Source organism: Vigna angularis, chromosome 1 (assembly GCF_016808095.1).
Source record: "Vigna angularis cultivar LongXiaoDou No.4 chromosome 1, ASM1680809v1, whole genome shotgun sequence".
NCBI classification, from domain to species: Eukaryota; Viridiplantae; Streptophyta; class Magnoliopsida; order Fabales; family Fabaceae; genus Vigna; species Vigna angularis.
The window spans coordinates 1,544,080-1,564,537 of record NC_068970.1 but is presented as its reverse complement, the minus strand read 5'-3'; the positions used below and the strand labels follow the sequence as shown (position 1 = coordinate 1,564,537).

The window sequence follows — 20,458 nt, the reverse complement described above, 5'->3', positions numbered from 1 at the left end:
TCTTAATTTCAGTTCAAATTATACTTTACATCCTAATAAACAAAGGTGGAGAAGATAAATAGTAATTATAATTATGTTTGTATGTTGTATATATGATTTTAGGGATGTTGATGAGTTAGTTTAGGTACAAATTAGTTAATTTCATTATTCATTTTTTTACTTAAAAAATACAGGGTTGGTTTGCATTGAGTTTTTACACTCAATTTATCATTGAGCGGGTTGAATTGAGTTAGGAAGTTAGATAAATATTTTGATTTTTTTATTGAATTATAATTTTCAAGTGTCAACTTAATTAAAAAAAATCAATTCAAAACTTGAATTAAGTTAATAAATCAAGTAATTTATCAAAACTAATTCAAGATATAAAAAATAATAATAGAATTTATACATTACTTAATTATCATTCTTGCATTTAAATATTCAAATTTCATTCTTTCAAGATAATATATTTTTAAGCCCACTCACAATCTATTTCCCAATTGGGATTATTGGGATTTGGCTGTACATCCAATTTATGGTAAACCCTCTTCTATATTTGGAGTCCATGTTCCTTAGAAGTCAACCCAAGTTATATATTATTTAGTACAACATATTATGGGTTTCATGAATTGGGTTAGGTGAATTGAAATGAATTTATTATTATTTTTATTAGATTAGATTTAATTTAATCTACCTTCAATCATGTTGGGGTTGAGATTGATCAATTATGTTATATGTTCTTTTTATTTAAAAAGAAAAAACATAAACCCTATCAGGATAATAGTCTAATATCCTTTGTAGGCTTGAGTTATCAATTTTATGGTTTGTTAGGTGAATATTTAATGGTTGACTTTCAATTAAATTTTAGTAACGGGAAACATAGATGATAATTTTTTATACTGTCGATGAAAACTAACACCCAAAACAAATAATAATAAAATATAGAAAAAGAAAAAGAGAACATACAGAAATGTTTACATGATTTGTTAAGTATTGTGGTTCAATAATTTTTTACAAGTTATTAGTAATTTTAAAAAAATAATAAAAAAAAGTTCTTAAATAATAATCAATTTGAGAAAAAAAAAATCATTACAATGATTAATTTAAATATTAATATATAAATTAAAAATTATTTACCTAAAATAATTATTATTATAAACTTTATTCATAATAATAATTATCTTAGATATCAATAATTTTTAATTTATAAATTAGTATATAAATTAGTTGTTTTTTTATCTTTAAAATGGATTGTTTTTAAAAAAATGTAAGTACAATCTAGTATAATAAATATTGATATATACTTTTTAGTACAATAAGATACAAAATTATATTATTCATTTAAAATTTTAATTCTATTAATTTTATTTAAACTTTATTAATTATTAAAGTAATGGAACACATATTTAATTTGTAGTAAATGCCATATGTGTTTATTAACAAAAAATAACATCAACATGTAATTAATTTTAAAAAATTACTAAAATTAAAAAAAAAGTCGTTTATGTAAACTTAATGATTTAGTAAAATATAATAAACAAAAACACAAACATAGTAAACAATTCATGTTCTTGAAGATTCAGTCTAATGACTAATTGTTTACTATGCTTTTGTTTTTCTATCATCAGCAAAAGCAAATGCATGCTATGAAGAATACAAGGAATATACCAATCTTGAAGGCTTCAAATTTATGTTTTAGTAGAGCTATGATATATATATATATATATATATATATATATATATATATATATATATATATATATATATATATATATATATATATATATATATATATATATATAAAATCTGGTGCACTTTATATATCCTATATTGTTCACAACTTAAATATTTTTAATAAACCTTTTGTTTCCCTATAATACTTTTACTGTATTATCTATGTTTTTGTCATTGTAAATTTCATTGATTTCCCGTCTCAAGGGAACAGGTTAAACCCTACATATTATGTAAATATTAAAAATAAATCAGATATAAAATATTTACCCTAATTTTTTTTAGAGATGGAGTCTTGGTTAAAACACAATTTTTTCTTCTTTCATTTCCCATTTTTTCTAAAAGAAATATCCATTAATAGTTGTTGGTTATTGTCTTAAAAAATAATTTTATCAGTAATATAATTTGTTATTATCTAGTTAAGTTTTAGAGAATAATTAACAAGAAATTTTGAGAGAAAATATGGGTTACAAAACGCTATTTTTATAGTATGACATGTAAAATCAGTGATTATTAATTGTAATATTGAATCTCAAAAAAATAATATTCTTTATAAGAATATATCCTCTTTTGTTATTTTGAAAAATTCAAATATTTTGCATGAATAATGAAACTTACACGTTAGATTGAATTTTGCTGGTACCTACTACTAGATCCTGATTCTGTCCAGGAATAAAGGAGTTTAATTTTCCTAACCTTTTACTGTTTTCTCAAATAATAGAACTTTATCTTGAAATGTTTAGTATCAGCAAGACAAATAAGATAGTTTGATTTGCATCTTCATTATCTTTTAAATATATAGAAACATATTGTTTAAGTCTAAAAAGAAAAAAAAAAGGCCTTGGGATCCTGTACAAGATTTTTCAACAAAGCAAGAGATATGATAAAAAGAGAAAGGAACAAGTCATGATTAACCACATCCTACACTGCAGCTGCAGAGACTCAGAAGCTTCATTTCTCACAACCTCTTTCACTTCAATTATTATTCATCTGCATGTGGCTACATGGATGGAAAGTAATCAACCACTAAACTTTCTCACTTCTGTCCCCCAAAATTTCAAACCTTCAAAAAGTTGCGTTGAAAATTAAAAATGGTAATAAACGCTGCCTCTCACAAAACACACTGCTTGATTTTCATGTGCTGGCCTCACTTTCTAATTCATGCATTGCCCCTCCTTACATCCCACATGCTAAACTTCAGAGTTGTCAAATTTTGTGTTAAGAATTTAAGTATGAATCCCACGTTAGATAAAAACGAAAAAGTAGAGTATTATATAAAGGTAAAAAACCTATTATGTTATTGTTTTAAACAGAAAATTATGTTCATTTTTATATGGTTGGATTCAAATTAGTATTTTATCTTTTTCAGTTAACCTCTTTCTCGATGAACCTAACGTACTCAAAATTTGGTGTTTGTATCTCACCATAGCCTCTATTTAAAGTCTGTGGATGCACAACCAGCAATTTCTCCAAAATTTCCAGAATATAATTCCCAGTTGGTTAATCAGATGTCTTAAAGAAATAGACTTTTAGTTGAAGTGAGACTTATAACAAGATGAACTGAAACAATATTAATATGATATTCTTTAGCAATATTCCCTGAGATATAGGAATTGTTGAGGTTTATGGTGGAGTTCAAAAGCTACTTTGGCTTAGTTCAAACGCTAGCCAATACAACTCAACTTAGAGGTCTGCTATTCACTGATGCTGAATAATTCAGTTTGATCTGTCATGTTCTATTTGTTGAAACTTGAAATGGACCAGATATTTGGTAATGAGAATCAGATAAGCATTTCCTGCACGCATAATTTGAACACATACACACTGATTACTCTGTGTTTCCCTAAAGGGAATGTTGCCAGAACGGTCCTGTGTAGTCTCAGTTAGTCACATCCTGAACTACACAGATCACCTAACTTTGTCCATCACTGTTCTTTAAAAGACAGCAGATAGTAGTCACAGTAGGACTCCCCACCAGGCTGGAAGTTTCTTTCCTCACATTTCTGACCAAAAACAGAACAAAACCCCAACACTTGAAGTAACATGTCCCCAGTTTAATCTTCACTCTTCTGCAAATGCCTTCCATCTGTGTCACCCTCATTGGTCTCTGTGTGACTCAAATTTCATCTTGACAATTTTACTAGGCCCCATTTTAGCTGGATATCTTTAGACTAATCCCAAAGGTCCACAAAGATTAGTTATGCGTGCTAAGATCTTATCTTTGACACTTTTTATGCTTAAAGATAAGATGTGTGACTGTGGGAGCCTTTCAGTGCCAATCCTTTTTTAGAAACGCTAGACATTATTTGACAAGCTTGTAAGTCACATGCTGAACCCGATCTTAAGTAGAACAAATAAAGGTCTTGGAAGAAGGAGTGATGTTGAAGTTGTGGTTAGTTTTTGTTGGCTTCACCCCACAAGGGTCGAGTGAAAATCATGGCCTTTCACTTGTGTCTCTCGTTTGAACTGGTTGGTGATGAAGAAAGTTAAAGAGGGTTCTCTGTTTCAGAGGATAAGATGTTAGCTTTAGCTACACTATTTGAGATAAGGCTGGTGTTTTTGTACTTGCTAATCACTTTCAGAGAAGCGACAATCACTGATGGTCGGCATGATTTAACTATAAACTTAGCGTCTGAGTTGAATTTGGAAAGAGAAGCCACGTGACTTTGATGTGAAATTCAAGTACAAGTGGAGCCTTGAAATGAGCGCGTGCAATTCCAACACGTGGATCCAAATCCACATTTCACCCTCCTGCCACGTAGGATTTTTATCTTCAATAAATTGTGCCTGCATTGGAGGAGCTACATGCAGAACTGCAATTTCAGCTTCAAAATGGGAAACATGGGTAGGAGATTTTCCAAGTTCAGGAGAATGGCAAGGCAACAGAGAGGGAAGTTTTACATTATGAGGGTCTGTATCTCTATGCTTCTAAATTGGCATAAGTACTCTTAGCCCCCCACAGATACTTCTTTTCTGCTGCTTTCATCTTACACATTAGCATTCAATGAAATTGTGTAGTTAAAAGTTATCATCTATGGAGTGTAATTCTTTTTTTCTGTCTCTAAATAATCTCATTCCAGTGGTTAACAGTAAATGAATACAAGTCAATGTCCTTCTTAAAGCTTTTACATGTACGCTTGGAACCTACCAGGTTACTTATTTTGGTTGTGTTGTACGTAAATACAAAAAAATGATATCAAATTTTCACTCCTACACTGTTACACGATCAGTTAAAAAGCTGATAATCAATCACAACATTCTGTTGCGTGAAAGGCATCGTGTTATTTTCCACCAGTAATGTGTGCAACATATGAGGTGCTAATTAAAACAAGCTAAAGATCTGTTCTGTATCACAAGGTGAAATCCTAGCTGGACTATGTGATTGGCTAACTTTATAATAAAGTAAAATATTTTGGTTCATTATTATCGATACTATCGAGGAGAATCCATACAACACAAGCTGAAATTCAGGCAGAAATGCGTTTTCTTTGGGAATATACTATGCGTACAGTTGAAAAGGAAGATAATATATATGGTTTGAACAGACAGGGTTGGACACTACTGTTAGGATGAGATGATGAGTTGTATTAAGTCCCTCTTGCTTAGTGATTTAGCAGAGGAGACAGTGTGATGGAGAGTGCTTTGTCATCTTCCATTCTTTTCAGGGACCACCCATGTCACCTGCTATGCCATCTACCACATTCTTTTCAACCTTCTATATATATATATACAACAACTAGCTCTGCTTCCATAAGGGCTACAAAATCGAAGTACTATATTCAGTTGCAAACATCTAAAGTACTAAAACTCTTTCTTGTGTGTGTCCTTTAGACCTTTGTTTCGTACCATGGCAAGACAATCCTTATCGGTTCCAAAGTCTGGGGGGTTAATGCAACGGTGTTCAAGGCACTTCAGGGAGCAGAAAACTAGATTTTATATCATCTGGAGATGCACCGTGTTTCTTATGAGGTGTGAAGACAGGTTTTGACTGCTGTCTTAGAAATAGGGGAAGAACATAGATTTGAGAATACAACGAGTTTTTTTTTTTTGTTTTTTTTTATTATGTTCTATGTAGACGCAGAGTGGCTGCAAGGCTTCAATTACACAGTCTCTGCCACAAGATTTTCTCCACCAAGTTGTTCTGCTTTGTACTCTGCCTGTAAAGGGCAAGTTTCAACTGTGGAGGAACCCAGAAATTCAGTTGTTGATAAATATATGTAAAGTTACTAGATTTTGTTCTATAGTCTTCTTTTCATTGGCGAGAAAAACTTATGCAATTAAGATCGATTGATAATTCTCATGTGTGTGACAAAATCTCTTTATTTTCTTTGGGTAGGTATGATCTCCATCCTTTTCTGATGTTTTCTTGTTTTCCTTTTTGAGCTATATAATTACAAAACGGTTTGAACCATGCTTTGCTGGTGCTTCTCTAAGTACTGTTTTTCTGATACAGGCGTAGGCGAAATTGAGAAAAATGTTTGAAAAATTATGAATATATGTCTGATTATGTTGGTCTTATTCCAGCCAAATACTTCTTCACCCATACATTAAGACCAATCAGGTCTTGACCAGGTGATAGTTTCATTTTCAGCCATGTGGAGATCTAATTCATCATTTACTTCTGACCCTTCCATTTAAGACTATCTTGGATTACTTTGATCCAAGATGAAGTTAGTTTCAAAATCCAAGTGAAGAACAGACAATATCTCAGCAGAAATTGAGATATAAATGCCAAAATTTTCATGAACTATTTTGGAGGGAAATGGAGAACATAGTTGAAATGCTAGATTTATCGACATGAGCACACGACAGGAAGACAAAATTTAAGATGTTCCATTGAGATATAAACTATGTCTTGTATCATTTATCTACCATGGATAGGCACCCTTCATAACAACTCTTCCCACCTTTCCTAAATTCTTCCTAAAAAACAATCCAATTTTTTTTTACTTCCGTTTGACATTATCTTTTAATTTTATTAATTTTTTTTATTTTTTATACATATAAAAATTGTCAAATAGTTTCTGGTGTTAGAGAATTTTTATATAAAAAAAATCAAGTGTTTCTTATACATTAAACAATTAAAATTCTATGAAAAAAATAAATTAAGGTATAATAATTATTTACATATTTTATTTGCAATATAATAAAAAAGAAACTTCCATCTGGAAATCACAACTATAATTATATTAGCTTTTGTTTAAATTTTGTTAATGACTAATATAACTGAGTAGGTATTTAATGATTAATTGTCATGTATTTACAAAAAAAAAATCAAATTTATTGAGAAAAAAATAAAGTTAAGGACTCTTTCTAAATTTAATTACATATATTAAGTTAGTTATTCATTTAATAAACAAAAATAATAATTATTGAATTTTACATATATTTATTATAATTTTTTTATTATATTAAAAACAAAATATATTAATATTTATAGTACTTAACGAATTATTTATCCAAAATATTAAATAACTGTTAATCTTCCAAATTTTCAGATTTTGAACTTTCCACCCGATAAACATTCTTATTTTTATTGGTTATAATTAATTGGATTAAAAAATAATGTAATATAGTCAGACAAAAGTTTAGTCCACATGGATTAATTGTAAGTAATAAAGGTATATCAGACTAAACATATAAAAAAATTATTATAAAGTTTAATGTTAATTTTTTATAGGAACCAAAAACTTATTTATTCAAATAATTACTATAAAGTCATTTTAAAGCTAAATATTGAAATTAAAATTTAAAATTTCATTTTTCTTAGTAGATAAAATAGAAATGACTCAAGAAATAAACAGAATAAAAGTGGCATAGACAAAAAGGATAAACAAAGCACGGAGAGAGAACAAATTTAAAATATTGTTGCAACACAATACGTATACATATTTAGAAAAAGAAAGTGAAAGTACTATAATTAAAATTTACCCTTTCTTTATTTTCTCTTCAATTAAAAATTTAAATTATCTTCTCTTATTTTCTTTTCACCCATCAAACACACCCTAAATAATTTTGTTCGCCATCCCAGTATCATTTTAAGGAACCAAATATTTTGTCCTACAAATACTTTTCTTTTCTGTAAAAGCAGTATTTTTGGAGTAGCAGATAAGTACGAAGCACCAGATTTAATAATCCTGTACTATATAATAGCAATATATCCGTCTAAGCCCTTCCAAAAGGAAAGCTATCAATTTATACGACACAATGACATATGACTACAGAACTCGTGGGCCTCTTTCTCATCATGTTGCTCACACAAACGCCCTCAGTTTTAGAGGTTCATTATCCTGACATGCTAACTCGGATTTCCCCATTGCTTTGTCCAATTCAATCCATTTTCCTCCCCAGATTTCCTCGGAGTTTGCCCAGGCTTACCTTGGATTCCCTGGATGGTCAAAACACAGAGGTCAGAAAGAAAAAATTAATGAGCACCCATGCCGTATGTAGAATAAATATTCTTGAACCCAAAAACATATTTGGCTAAAAAAATTTCAAGTTTGCCTTGCGACCCATCCTATCCTTTGATGAAAAAGAAACTAATTTTAAATTCGTAAAATTACAAAGGAGTTGGGAGGTAGATCTGAAACTTAAGGCAACTCAAATAGTCATTACCAAGTGAAATAACATAGGACCCCTCCTACAGGAGCCATTCGATTCTCCGAAGTGTAAAATCAATTACTTGTTCAGGTCATTCAAAGGCCTAAATGTCGATTTGGATAAACCTACACTAATCCTCCAAAAGAACATGTGATTTTTGGTTTTCGTAGATTTTAAATTTGCTAATATAGTTCCTATCATAATTTAAAATGGCATGACATGTAGTCAAACAATGTCACATTGCATGTCACCTCAAAACGGTTACTAAAACTATAAGAAAATTTATGAGAACTAAGTACATATTTAAGCTTATAAATTTGTATTCTTCTTGAATCAGTTTGTGACTCTGTTATTTCCAACAAAGTTACCGGAAGAAAAGCAGAGGAATTGTATAACTCAATTTCAGACTTGTATAAACAAAATGATCAAAATTGAAAATGGGCATGATGCAGACAGACTGGATGGAATATAGTTTCATGACAAGGACCATTTCCTTTTTCATGTTCTCATAATATAGAGTACAAATTTCCATTGATCCATAGTGCTTGTTTAAATTGTCAACATAAACAATATAAAATGTTCATTTTAATTGGCCAGGAGACACTAATCCACCAGACACGACATGGAACTGTGACACAAATATCCAACTAACATTGCTCTTTGGAAAAGAGCAGGAATCATACTAGGAGGAGTTACATTGTATAAATTAAATTTCAAAGTGAAAAAAAAGAAAAATCTTGAGAAAAAATAACTAGTTCAGGATTTAAGCATTGTGCATTTCATTATAACGGAGAAACAAAACCAAAACAATTTACTAGACCCTGCACTTTTGTAATATAATGAATACCAACAATTAATACATCCTTTTCACAATAGAACAAGAAAGCAGTCACTCCCAAGATATTGAGGCACGGGTAACCAATCATATTTAAGCACTCAACCTATGGGAAAAAGCTATGACTAAAAGGTAAATCTTGAAAAATTAATTAAATGGAATATGAATATGATGATACTAGTAATTTGTTTCTGAAACATAATGTTGGAGTCATAAAAACAGTTCTGAAATCCAAATAGTATCTCTCAAAGATTGTTCTCTCCCAATTTAAACTTGATACTTTTAGCAGGAGAGATGCTACTTAGACTAAAATACAAGTTCTTTAAATTCACGTCCTAAATTCATACAATATCATACATATCATCTAAAGTACAGAATACTAAGCCATGCAGAGTAGCCTAAAAATTCAGGACCATACCCCAAAAAGGAACCAGTTCCTCAGCTCGAGGAAAGAAAAATATCGATTTCATTTAACAACTGTGGTGAAACACGTTATAAGAAGAAAAAATGAGTTATAACAAATCACTTACTGCTCCCTTAGTCAACCTTCGTGATGATGGAGCTCGGGCCACTGAGGAAGCAGCTGCAGCTGCAGCAACACGTATTCTGCAAAATAAAATTCATGTACATCAAAATTCAGATTTACAGTAGCTTCATGTCTCTTTGCTACCTAACTTTTGAAATTATGTATTCTATTACCTCTTATGAACATCAACATATTCATCTGTCTCATCAACAATTTCCTCCTATAACGAAGAAGTACTATAATCAGTTTTAAGGGATGGAAAAAGTACACTGGACAGATAGGGGGCTATATCTCAGAAAACAGATATTTACTTGCAGAAGCTCTTCAAATACATCTTCCAAAGTGATAATGCCAATCACTTCACCATCTTCAATATTTTCTGAAGCGAGACCATTTGTGCTGCCATCATTACGTTGAAAACCAGACAGTTTATTATTGCTGGAATGCTTTGAAGGCATGACAATGTCAACAACAACACCTCCTGATTTTGCATCCTGCTTCGGTAGCAATGGAGCGGTCAACTGTGAATCCCCATCAGTGCTTTTGTTTTCTTCATTTTTCTCCTCATCAATTATTTGTGGAGTTTCTTTGCCTTTTACCCTGGCCTTAACAACAGCAGCCATATGACTACTGCCCTTTTGGAACTCGTTAAGTATATCATAGAGAGGCATATCTGATGGAACCCTGTACATATAAAGCCATACACGAACTTTGGATATTACACAACTAATTTGAAAGAAAATAACACTAGAATAAATTAGTAAAGACAAGCACACCGTGGAATTCTCCGGATGGATACGGCACTGACAGGTGTCTCTGTTTCTGGTCTTACAGTAAGAAGACTTTTGACCTAATTTAAATAGAAATGATGTGAAGAAAGAGCCCAGGAAATAGATAAATGGGAAAATGTTAAAGTAAAAAAGAGTGGAAAAACACAAACCAGTAGAAGTCCAATAATATTCTTTGGATTTCCAGAATAGACAGGAACTCGGCTGTGCCCGCGAGCAAGAATTTTTCCCATTGCTTCCCTGTTTATGATTGGCACCATAAAAACAATGAAGGAAAAAATAAAAGAGGGGAGAAAAATAAAGATAATTCTGCTCTTTACACATGCTTTTGTATCTTTTAACCAAGAATTCTACTTCAAATGTGCAAGCAAAGTTACGTCCCAATACTTTAGTGGGAAATAACTAGAGAAATGCTTCTGCAATTGGAGAAGTCGAAAAAGAAACATTCGGCAAAAAGGTTAAAAAGTAAAACAATTGAATTCATCATCAAAAAGAGAAGTCATTAGCAAAATAAATTCAATCACCTATTTGTGACCTGCTAAAGAATAATGACCAACAAATTAAGAAAAGTTACCAATCCAATTTTGAATTAACATCCAAAGAAAATGTTGATTCGATAGGAGTCATAGCCTCCTCAGCAGTCTGTCCAAAGACAAAATGTAAAACACAAGCTGATAGTTAAGTTAATGATAATTTGTAATGCAAGATGGGAAAAAATATATTAAATGTGACTTATATAAGTGAACATCATGAAACACGATAGTTAAGTAAATGACAATAAATTAAAACATAAAGAAAATAAAGTGTGTATGAGAATGTTTTTGCTTATGGAACAAGATCACTAAAAGTGGTTGGCCAAATTTGCATCAACATGTAGTGGTATTTGATATACTTGATAAAATGACGTTTCATTTGGTGTCCTGCAACATTGTGTATTTACATTTCCTAGCATCCCAAGCAAAAGATGATAACTAGAAGTAAGTAGACATAAATAACCTTCACATCTGATCTTTCTAACATCATCAATGTATATTGAAACTCAAATATGTAAGAAACTTCATTTTATGTTGCATTGAACATCATAAACTGAAATTTGTAATGGACTATGAAATGAAACCACAAGGAATAGATTGGCATTCAATGTGGCAGGTGAATTGCAGCACCTACCTTTTCAGTCAAATCAAGTGCTCCACTGATAATTGTTGTTTCGTCATGTGTAAGCTCACCACCTTTCCCAGCCTAAACAAGCAAATTCAAAATATATGAATCAAACACCAAGGACAGGACGATGAGTAGGTTCCCCAATCTTCACATGGCTTGTTCTATTTATAGAAAAACAATTACTAATTTATACCTCCTGGCTGTGAATGGAAACAAGGGCTTTCAACTGAGCTCGCCTAAATAAAGCCTCATTATGCCCCAAAAGGTAATCCAGAACCTGGAACAACAATTAATGAAGAAAAGAAACATGTGAGGGCTTAATAATTAAAATAAAACCCATCATTGATATATGAGAAAAAACTGATGCTCTATCTTTTTCTGGTTTCAAGAGCTATAATTGTAGGGAGATCGCTCAGTGTTTCAGCCCTAAACACAGGCCAATAATAGCCCATTTCCACTTCTTTATTCTCTTCTCAACTATATTGTATAGGTTATCACGACTAAGGAACAATCTCAATAGGAAGATATACCTTTCCAACAGGATAAGAAACTGGGTAACAGATAATCATCAAAATCCGAACTAGCCATGCAAAGTTGGCACCTACAGCAAGACCGTATCTACTACAAATTGCTTGCGGAATAACCTGAAATCAAAGAGGCGTTGCTGTTTTTGTTAAAAGGGCTTTACATCATTCATTGGATACAAATAGAGGCTAAACCACTGAACCACAGAGAGACGGTAAAATGACATACCTCCCCAAAAAACAGAACGAAAGTTACAGAGAGAATGATAGCAACAAACTGATTGAATAGTTTATCTAGGTATAACGGCAGAGCCTGCAGATTGGAAGTTTCAAAGCCAGTGGCTGTAAAAAGTTAGACAGGATTTAAGAATCAGTATAGTAAAGTGTATGCGTAACCCAAATCAAGCATAAATAAGCATACAACCAGTCACTAGCCATTTCACGTGACATTGAAACTAGAGAGGCACGTCCAGAAAAAACAAAAAAAAAACGACAATTTGAAGGAAGCTATTCTCATCTTCCCAGTCCAATATTTCGTTAAAACATGATGTTGTCTACTTGCAAGAAGGTTTATCTAGGCATCCTTATTGGAAAGGACCCTGATGGGATAAACTTTTCTATAAGTATATGTAAACATGGAAACAAAAAAAAAGTATAAAATTTTTTCCATAAACTTACTCGACAAAAAAGCTCCTATAGAAGTTGAAATGCTCAGAAACATAAAAAAAAATAAAAAAAAAATAGCATGGTACTGAAATGAAACTAGTCTACATGAAGCCACTCATCTCATGAACTTCAATCAAACAGCTTAACCTTCTACCATAATAAGTGAGAATGATAATTAATTACAGGAAAAGGAAACAATGCTGTCTAATTACCTCCATGGCAACAGCATTACAGAGAAGCAGAGTGACAAGAAGCTGGTGTTGTTTTTTCACCACGGGAAGTATAACAGCTGCATATACATACATACATACAACCACGCGCACAATGATTAACGTATAACATGAAATTCGAAGATTGAGAGAAAAAGGATATAGGAAAGAGGAAGTACCAGCTTGCGCTTTCTCAGCAGGAGAACCGCTTCGCTCGAGAATCTCGAGGTCAACGAGACCAAGAGACATGAGACCGAGGGTAAGACCGGACATAATGCCGGCGAAGAGGACGAGCAAACATGAGATTCCGGCGTAGATGAACCACCAAACCGATCCGAAGGGTATGCTTTCGTTGCCAAGCATCGGGAGCGAGTGGTCCCGCGTCAACATCCGAGCCACCATTAACGCACTCACCACCCTCATCGTTTCACTCTGATTCTGATTCCGATTCTAATTCCAATTCTAATTCTGAGAAATTCGTTAGGCTGAGTCGTCAGGCGATCGGGATTGGATGGTGATCCACAACACAGTACCCAATCACACAACAGATCCACCTCACTACGTTATTGGACAATTCTTCCTTTCTATGCAAAAAATAAAAAATAAAAAATAAAGCTGTTATCTTCTTTCACTATATAATATTAATTTATGCCAATTTTTTGTACGGTTAAGAGGGAGAGTGAAAAGTTATTTTCTATGAAGATATACAAAAATATATTTTTATGATTTTTAATAAAATAATAATTTTTGAACAAGAAAGACACTCTTTACTCAGAAATGATAAATAAAATTCATGAGCAATGAACCAAAAAATAGTAATTAATTATATTGACATAATGTATGCTATGCATGTGTTGACAACTGGTCAACCACACCCAAATATTAGAAAAAATTACTTATCAGTTTGGTACCTCTTATTTTTGTGTTTTAAGCTTTTTGTCACCTTCGTACATCAGTCTTTCGCATGAGTTATCACTTTATTATTACTTAGAACAATTTCATCCAACGTCTTTAATACTAACATTGTACGGAGTGGATCGATCAGTATAAAACTCAACATGGTACCATAGTGTACATGCAATACAAATGTCTTTTTCTTTTTAAGACGATAAGAGTAGACTTTATCTAATAATTTGTATTTAGTCCAAAAGATTATTAATTACAAGAAAAGTACAACAGTTTTTTCATATCCAAAATTGTAATTATTTCTAAGTTTAATTTCGAATAAATTATTATATGATCGACAGTCATTCTAGTAGTTTTAATCAAATATTGTATAAAATAATTTTAAAATTAATCAAAAAAAGTTAAAACTTCCAAAACTACTTTTAATAATTTTTAATAATGTTTATATTGTTACGATATTTCTTTTCAATGTTATAGTAATATAATTACCATCATCTAAATTATCATTTATAATTGTCCAACTGACAAATTATCAATAATGAAATTTTTTTATAGTAATAATAATATCATTGAATGAAGAAAAAAACTTTAATCAATAAAAATTTCTTCAATCATTACTATACCCATTGTTATTCTTGCTAACGTCATCAATATTAGTTTTATTTTGTTACTTATCAATATTACGAATTTAATATCCTTTTTAATCTCGATATTATAAAGAAATTTTATAACTCAATATTTATAATATCGTAATATTATATATATATATAAATTTAATATATTATTTTAAAGACTACATAATATATATATATATATATATATTATGTAAATATATAATTTTATAATTTTTCATTTTATTAAAAAAATACAATCGTACAAATTTGTGTAAATTATAATAATGTTTAAATTATAACTAACATAATATTATTATTTAATTTATTAATAAAATATTTCACATATCTTAATATATATATAATTCTAAATAAGTATGGTAATGATAAGTTATTGTGAAATATACAAATTTATTCTAAAAGATGAAAGTAATCTATCTATGAAAATGTATTATAAAAGTTAATCAATTATGTTGTTCATGATTACATAAGTGTTTTTGAATCAAATAAACATGTATCTATAAAATACTTACAAGACATAATAACTCAGCGAAACATAATTATTTGGTTTAAGCTTCTTTGAAACATAAATATAACATAATTATTTGGTTTAAGCTTCTTTGAAACATAAATATCGCATTACATGATACTCATAACATTTAATTTGTTCATTACACAACATTTTTAGTTATAATCCCCATAGTTAGATTTCTATTTGGAGCAAAGTTGTTCAAAAGATATCATTAACATTTTGAAGTTGTCTAGTAACGAGTTAAACATGTAAATAATTTATTATCTAGGTTTAATTATTTTTAATGTCCCAGTCTATGCATAAATGTCTCAAATTTGTTTTTTAATTATCTTTTAACTCAATTAGGTTTCTGTTTGTGCAAAATTGATTCATTTGCACCCTTGCCATTAATGTGAGTGAACGACGTTAAGATTTCAGTCACCTGACATGCTGAGTTTACAAATGTTAACTACGTGACAGTGTAGGTCGCATTACGTGGTATGTTTGACTTAATGACATTACTTGGAATGTAGTTATTTTAATTTTTAAAAAAGTAAAACTTAATTTCTTTTCGGCCTTATCTTTATCTCTTGCAACTTTCTCTTTTTATCTCTTTGTATCTCTCAAAGTGTACAGATTGATTACAAGTAATCCCATTATGTGGAAGCCTAAAAAGAGGAGGAGAAGACGAAGAGGAGGAGAAGACGAAGAGGACAAGGGTGACCTAATCGCCGCTTCAGGAGAGGCTTCTTGTTTCATTTTACTTTAAGCTTTTCTATTGACAAGAAGGTGAATACAAATGAAGGTTCTGGTAGGTCCCACTTTCACCATCGATGATCGAAACTTTCTTAATGGATCACCAGAAAATGATCGTTCAAACATTCGGATCTTGGGCTCGACCAAGTTCTTTGCCGACGGCGAGTTGAAGACTTCACCGTTGATCAGAAGCCCCGACAATAGTGACAATGAGGAGGAAGAAGTGCAGAGCAAGTTGAAGATACAAACTGAGTTGGGGTCTTTGGATGTCATGGAAGATTCTCTTCCCATCAAATTAGTTCCTTTACTTTCGCTCTCTTTAAACCCTCTCATTTGATTTGATTCTTTTTCTTTTAGGTTGTCTCATTTGATTTGATTCTTTTTCTTTTAGGTTGTCTTGAATTGAAATATTTTATTCAAATTTTGTGGTATTTGATTTGGGGGATGTTTTGGGATTTTTGATAAGCAATGTAGGAGGGGATTGTCTAGTCACTTTGATGGAAAATCGAAATTGTTCTCAAATCTGTCATAAGTGAGTACTTTGAAGGAGGGTCCTTTCATCGAGAGTAAAAGGGTTCTAATTGCATCAAAGTGGTTCAAAAGATTATCTTTCTATTCATGAAAAGACAAGAAAAGTTCCCTCAATTTTTCATAGTTTTAACCGTTCTCAACACATATTTGTGTTTACAGTGGCAAATCGGTAAAACATCCAAATTCCTAGATCCTCCACCACCACGAAAAGAGACATTAGGGTTTTCCTTCTATCAAGAACATCATGAATAGTTGTTCAACATTCTCTTCAAAGAAGAAGAACTACATTCACCACCCAATCACTCGCGCCGCACAAGAACAATCAAGAACAACTCAGGTACCCTTTCTAATTAGGGATCCTGGCATGTTCGCATTCTAGAGATTTAATGAAATCTCATTTCTTTTTCATTTGAAAATTACACACTCACCTAACACCACCAAGTCACTGCCATGTGGTTAACATTTGCTAACTCAGCATGCCACGTGACTCAAAACTTAGTGTCATTCATTCAAATTACCGACAAAGATTCAATTGAATCAATTTTGCACAAATAGTGACCTAATTGAGTTAAAATTTAACTGAATGAGCAATTTGAAACAAATCTACATAAAAAGTGACCTCGAAAATGATTAAACCTATTATCTAACACAACTACAATGATTAATTATGTTGTGTTTGTCCATCTAAGAAAAATGTTAGTTTCAATAATAAACATCAAAACTAAGTTAATTAATTGGACACTCATTTTGTTTTATGTTTTATAACAAAAATAAAAATATTTACAATTTAAAAATTATTATTGTAATTTGTATTTATTACTATCATCATTAATTCACAACTATTACAATTTAAAATAGTATTATATATATATTTAAGTTAAAGATATAGAAGTTGTTAAATAAGATTTCATTAAATTTTGGATAATATTTTTTCAAAAATATTCATAATCGTTTTTTTTTATCACACGACTGCTTGAGTTACTGCTTACTTAAAAGATAAGATAAATGGACAATCTCAATTTCTTTCTGCGACTAGTTGTAATTGAGAGATGTACAGGACATACTTAACACAACTAAATTGGAAGATTCAACACCAACACCAATAAGACATGACATTAGGGACATCTTTGAACAACTTTTTTCTTAATAGAAAACTGTCTTTTGATATAGTAAAAAATAGTCTCTTAAATGAATAAACTCACTTGAGGAGGAGGAGAAGACCTTGGCTTGAACATGTGGATCTTCTTTCATGTTGATCCCACGCTTGCAGCTCCACAGGCTGATCATCTGCAGCCTTGAATGTGGTCATGACAGTGATCAAAGCAGGTACTGGAAGATAGAAAGTAAAACCCTGGACCCCTTCCACTGGTGGCTTGAACTGCTTCTTGTTCTTGATCAGCAACTTTCCAAGAATATTTTTGGGTTATAGAAAGGCTCTATGTATACCCACACATAAGTGATTCTTTTTGCAATAAATTTTACTAACTTTTCAAATCAAGGGGTTTCTCAATTCTGAGGCTATGGAGTAGAATGTGTAGCATTGAACGTTAGTGACTACATTATATAAAATTGCTTGTTATGAAAAGATGCTATTAGCAACTGCTCATATGATTAAAATTTGTAGGCTGTCGTGCTCTTCGAATTTTTTAATGATCCAGGCTTTGCAATAGTAACATAAATAAATCTACCATCAAAAAACTGCAACAAAAATCCAGCTATCAGGTCAAAATCATTTTAGTATGGATGAGATAGGTTATCTCTTACAGTTGGAAACTCTATTAAGTTATGCACACCTTTCCATTCATCTCTTGGACAGCCAATTGCGCAGACTCTTCCTTTACAAACCAAATAAATGCAAATCCTAAAGACTTTCCTGATTTTTCATCTATAGGAAGCTGGACTGCCATAAGATAAAATTAATTAAAACTAAAGGTCCTTTCAAGACTGCCAAAAAGTGAAAGGATATATTATTACCGAGATTAACTACACCAAACTCTGAAAACACCTTCATCAATCTTCCTTCAGAGGTTGAGTGAGGTAGCCCTGCAATGGCCCATCATGAAAACTTCAGTCTAATGATTTTCATCACAAAATGCCGATAACTTAACAAGACTAACATTGCAGATAGTGGATCAATCAAATATCTACTCAACATTTTACCGTTGTCCGCATGCAAAACAACAGTCGTAAAGATTATTTATTAGATGATTGGTGACATGACATCCACACAAGACATTAGCAAAACGGAAATAATACTTAGCATTGAAGAAAAGGCACACTGTCCAGGATAGTCTATACTCTTAAAAAACTTGTGAAATTCGAGCATGTAGTTTTGCATTCCTAATAAAGATGCAAAAATGGGTCATGTTCAAATAACCTAATAAAGTGTGTGGGCTGGGCTAACCAAAACCAAGCCTGAAATTTGGTTAACTTTTTCTGGTTCGGCTCAAAGTTGGGATTGCCAGCCTTTGGATCATATCACCATGCAAGCATATCAACATATGTTAAGAACTGAAGGCCGACTGCCGATAAGCTAGTTCCCTAATTTATTACTGTTGAAAATCTAAATGTGAGTTGAAGTGTTTTGTTGAGTAAATATGAGAAAGTTGACTAGTATATAAGAAAGAAGATTCACAAACTTGTTGCATTAAGATTTTGAATTAAAGATAATGTCAATCCCTTACATAAAATGGACTCATATCTTATTGCAGTTGTATCTTATTGGTGATCCCTCAAAACACTCATTAGTGTACAAGTATGGGTTCTTAGTAAGGTGCTCTTCTAGAGCTTTTCCTTAGGAAACTCTCTTTTGGCTAGTTTGACACTAACCAAAGGAGTGAGGTGGCATCCACTCTGAACACTTCTCATGGTTACTAATTAGAGGGATATCATAAGCCAGACCCATCATTTCTATAAATAAGAGGATACCAGGCTAGAAGGGAGGCATTCAAATTTGTAAATATTTGCAAGCATAGAGCAACATTGACGTCGTGTCTGGTGTCCGTAAGTTATCATTGATTAAAAATCATTCAACTCATTCTTATTAATTTGCATTTTTTAAATATTCGACTAGAATGACAAAATGCTAACTGAAAGTAGGGCATAATTGGGCTGGCCTTAAGTAGCCCGTGCCAAGATTTATCATCTATAAATCCCAACTAAGCAAAGAAACTCTATTTCACTTACAAGTCTTTTAACAATTTAAGCTTCAAAGGGAGCTTCTCTCAAAAGTGCACAAGTAATTGTTCATTAGTCCTTGATGTAATTAAACATACATAATGATCTTAACCCACTGAAATTCAAGACTAGATATGACCCTATTTGCTCACTTTGGCGACAATGACACTTTAGATGAGACATTTCCCTGTATCAGAAGCAAATGTTTCCAAATAATAGTCTGCACAATAATGACAGGGAATTTCAAATCAGATACTTTTACAACTACTACGTATGTTCCTTTTAGTTGCATGAAATCTGCCGATGCAAATTAAAGTAAGAACAAGTCTCTTGCATTAGATGCCCAGAACGAAAAAGAATTTAAACCTTGTATTGCGCGCAAGATATATTGAAGCGCAAGCTATTGGACGGAGAATTTCAGTGAAATAAAATGGAGATAGAGCGAGAAACCTTACCTTTGACGAAGATTTTGGCAGAAGAGGATAAATCGGGTTCGACAGAAGAGGTAGCGCTAGAGCTGCAGCAGAACGATGCGTTGCGAAGAGGAGCTGAGGTAGAAAATGATGGTGAAGAAACGGTAGTCGGTTTCGTGACCCATATCGATGGCTTCGAAATTCTGACCCGCCGAAGCGATACATATTGATGTGGACACGAGTTCAGTAATACCTGTTGTGCCATTAGATTTCCAAACTAACAACCTCTTCTGTGTGAATGCGGTGCTACAGAAAATATAACTACTACCAAATTCTGGACCCATTCTAATGTAATAATAGCCCATATAGGTAATTGGGCTTTTTGACTGAAATAGCCCAAAACAGTTGTCCATGAATATATGATGGGCCAGGCCTGAGGGAGTAACCAAGCACGACTCTTCAACAGGGAAATGTTTAAGCCAACCTATTCATTTCTACACATACTTTAGGAATCACCAACAGGAAAATCTCTCA

General features: G+C 31.9%; 2 protein-coding genes across 5 annotated transcripts; both read right to left on the bottom strand.

Annotated features, from left to right (window-relative positions):
- Positions 1 to 7,819: 7,819 nt before the first annotated feature.
- On the bottom strand, positions 7,820 to 13,442 carry LOC108323909 (DUF21 domain-containing protein At4g14240). Its single transcript, XM_017556732.2, has 13 exons — positions 13,199 to 13,442; positions 13,023 to 13,099; positions 12,374 to 12,457; positions 12,151 to 12,264; positions 11,814 to 11,897; positions 11,627 to 11,698; positions 11,034 to 11,101; positions 10,612 to 10,699; positions 10,448 to 10,521; positions 9,983 to 10,355; positions 9,845 to 9,891; positions 9,676 to 9,751; positions 7,820 to 8,098 (listed from the first exon to the last, which is right to left on the bottom strand). The coding sequence occupies exons 1-13, from the start codon at positions 13,440 to 13,442 to the stop codon at positions 8,009 to 8,011; spliced, it is 1,491 nt and encodes a 496-aa protein (XP_017412221.1). The 3' UTR covers positions 7,820 to 8,008.
- Positions 13,443 to 13,463: 21 nt separating this feature from the next.
- Positions 13,464 to 20,222, bottom strand: LOC108336736 (uncharacterized). Of its 4 annotated transcripts, XM_052876662.1 has the most exons (6): positions 19,967 to 20,105; positions 19,664 to 19,731; positions 18,309 to 18,377; positions 18,128 to 18,234; positions 17,537 to 17,736; positions 13,464 to 13,603 (listed from the first exon to the last, which is right to left on the bottom strand). In XM_052876662.1, exons 2-6 carry the CDS (start codon positions 19,692 to 19,694, stop codon positions 13,513 to 13,515), a joined length of 498 nt encoding a protein of 165 aa, XP_052732622.1. In that variant the 5' UTR covers positions 19,695 to 19,731; positions 19,967 to 20,105; the 3' UTR covers positions 13,464 to 13,512. The 4 variants fall into 4 exon arrangements, 3 of the variants coding, with proteins under 3 accessions (XP_052732622.1, XP_052732616.1, XP_052732617.1); XM_052876656.1 differs by lacking the exon at positions 19,664 to 19,731 and having other exon boundaries at positions 19,967 to 20,222; XM_052876657.1 differs by lacking the exon at positions 19,664 to 19,731 and having other exon boundaries at positions 17,537 to 17,621; positions 19,967 to 20,222.
- Positions 20,223 to 20,458: the final 236 nt, after the last annotated feature.

What these genes read in the sequence shown, in the direction of transcription:
- LOC108323909 (XM_017556732.2), bottom strand. Translation starts at nt 13,442, where the DNA reads ATGAGGGTGGTGAGTGCGTTAATGGTGGCTCGGATGTTGACGCGGGAC. An exon ending in GTAATGCTGTTGCCATGGAG is followed by an intron (nt 12,458 to 13,022) that starts GTAATTAGACAG and finishes TCCAATCTGCAG; the next exon opens with GCTCTGCCGTTATACCTAGA. An exon ending in TTTCCATTCACAGCCAGGAG is followed by an intron (nt 11,699 to 11,813) that starts GTATAAATTAGT and finishes TTGCTTGTTTAG; the next exon opens with GCTGGGAAAGGTGGTGAGCT.
- LOC108336736 (XM_052876656.1), bottom strand. Translation starts at nt 20,189, where the DNA reads ATGGCACAACAGGTATTACTGAACTCGTGTCCACATCAATATGTATCG. An exon ending in TGCCAAAATCTTCGTCAAAG is followed by an intron (nt 18,378 to 19,966) that starts GTAAGGTTTCTC and finishes GGGCCATTGCAG; the next exon opens with GGCTACCTCACTCAACCTCT. An exon ending in TCCAAGAGATGAATGGAAAG is followed by an intron (nt 17,737 to 18,127) that starts GTGTGCATAACT and finishes ATTCTTGGAAAG; the next exon opens with TTGCTGATCAAGAACAAGAA.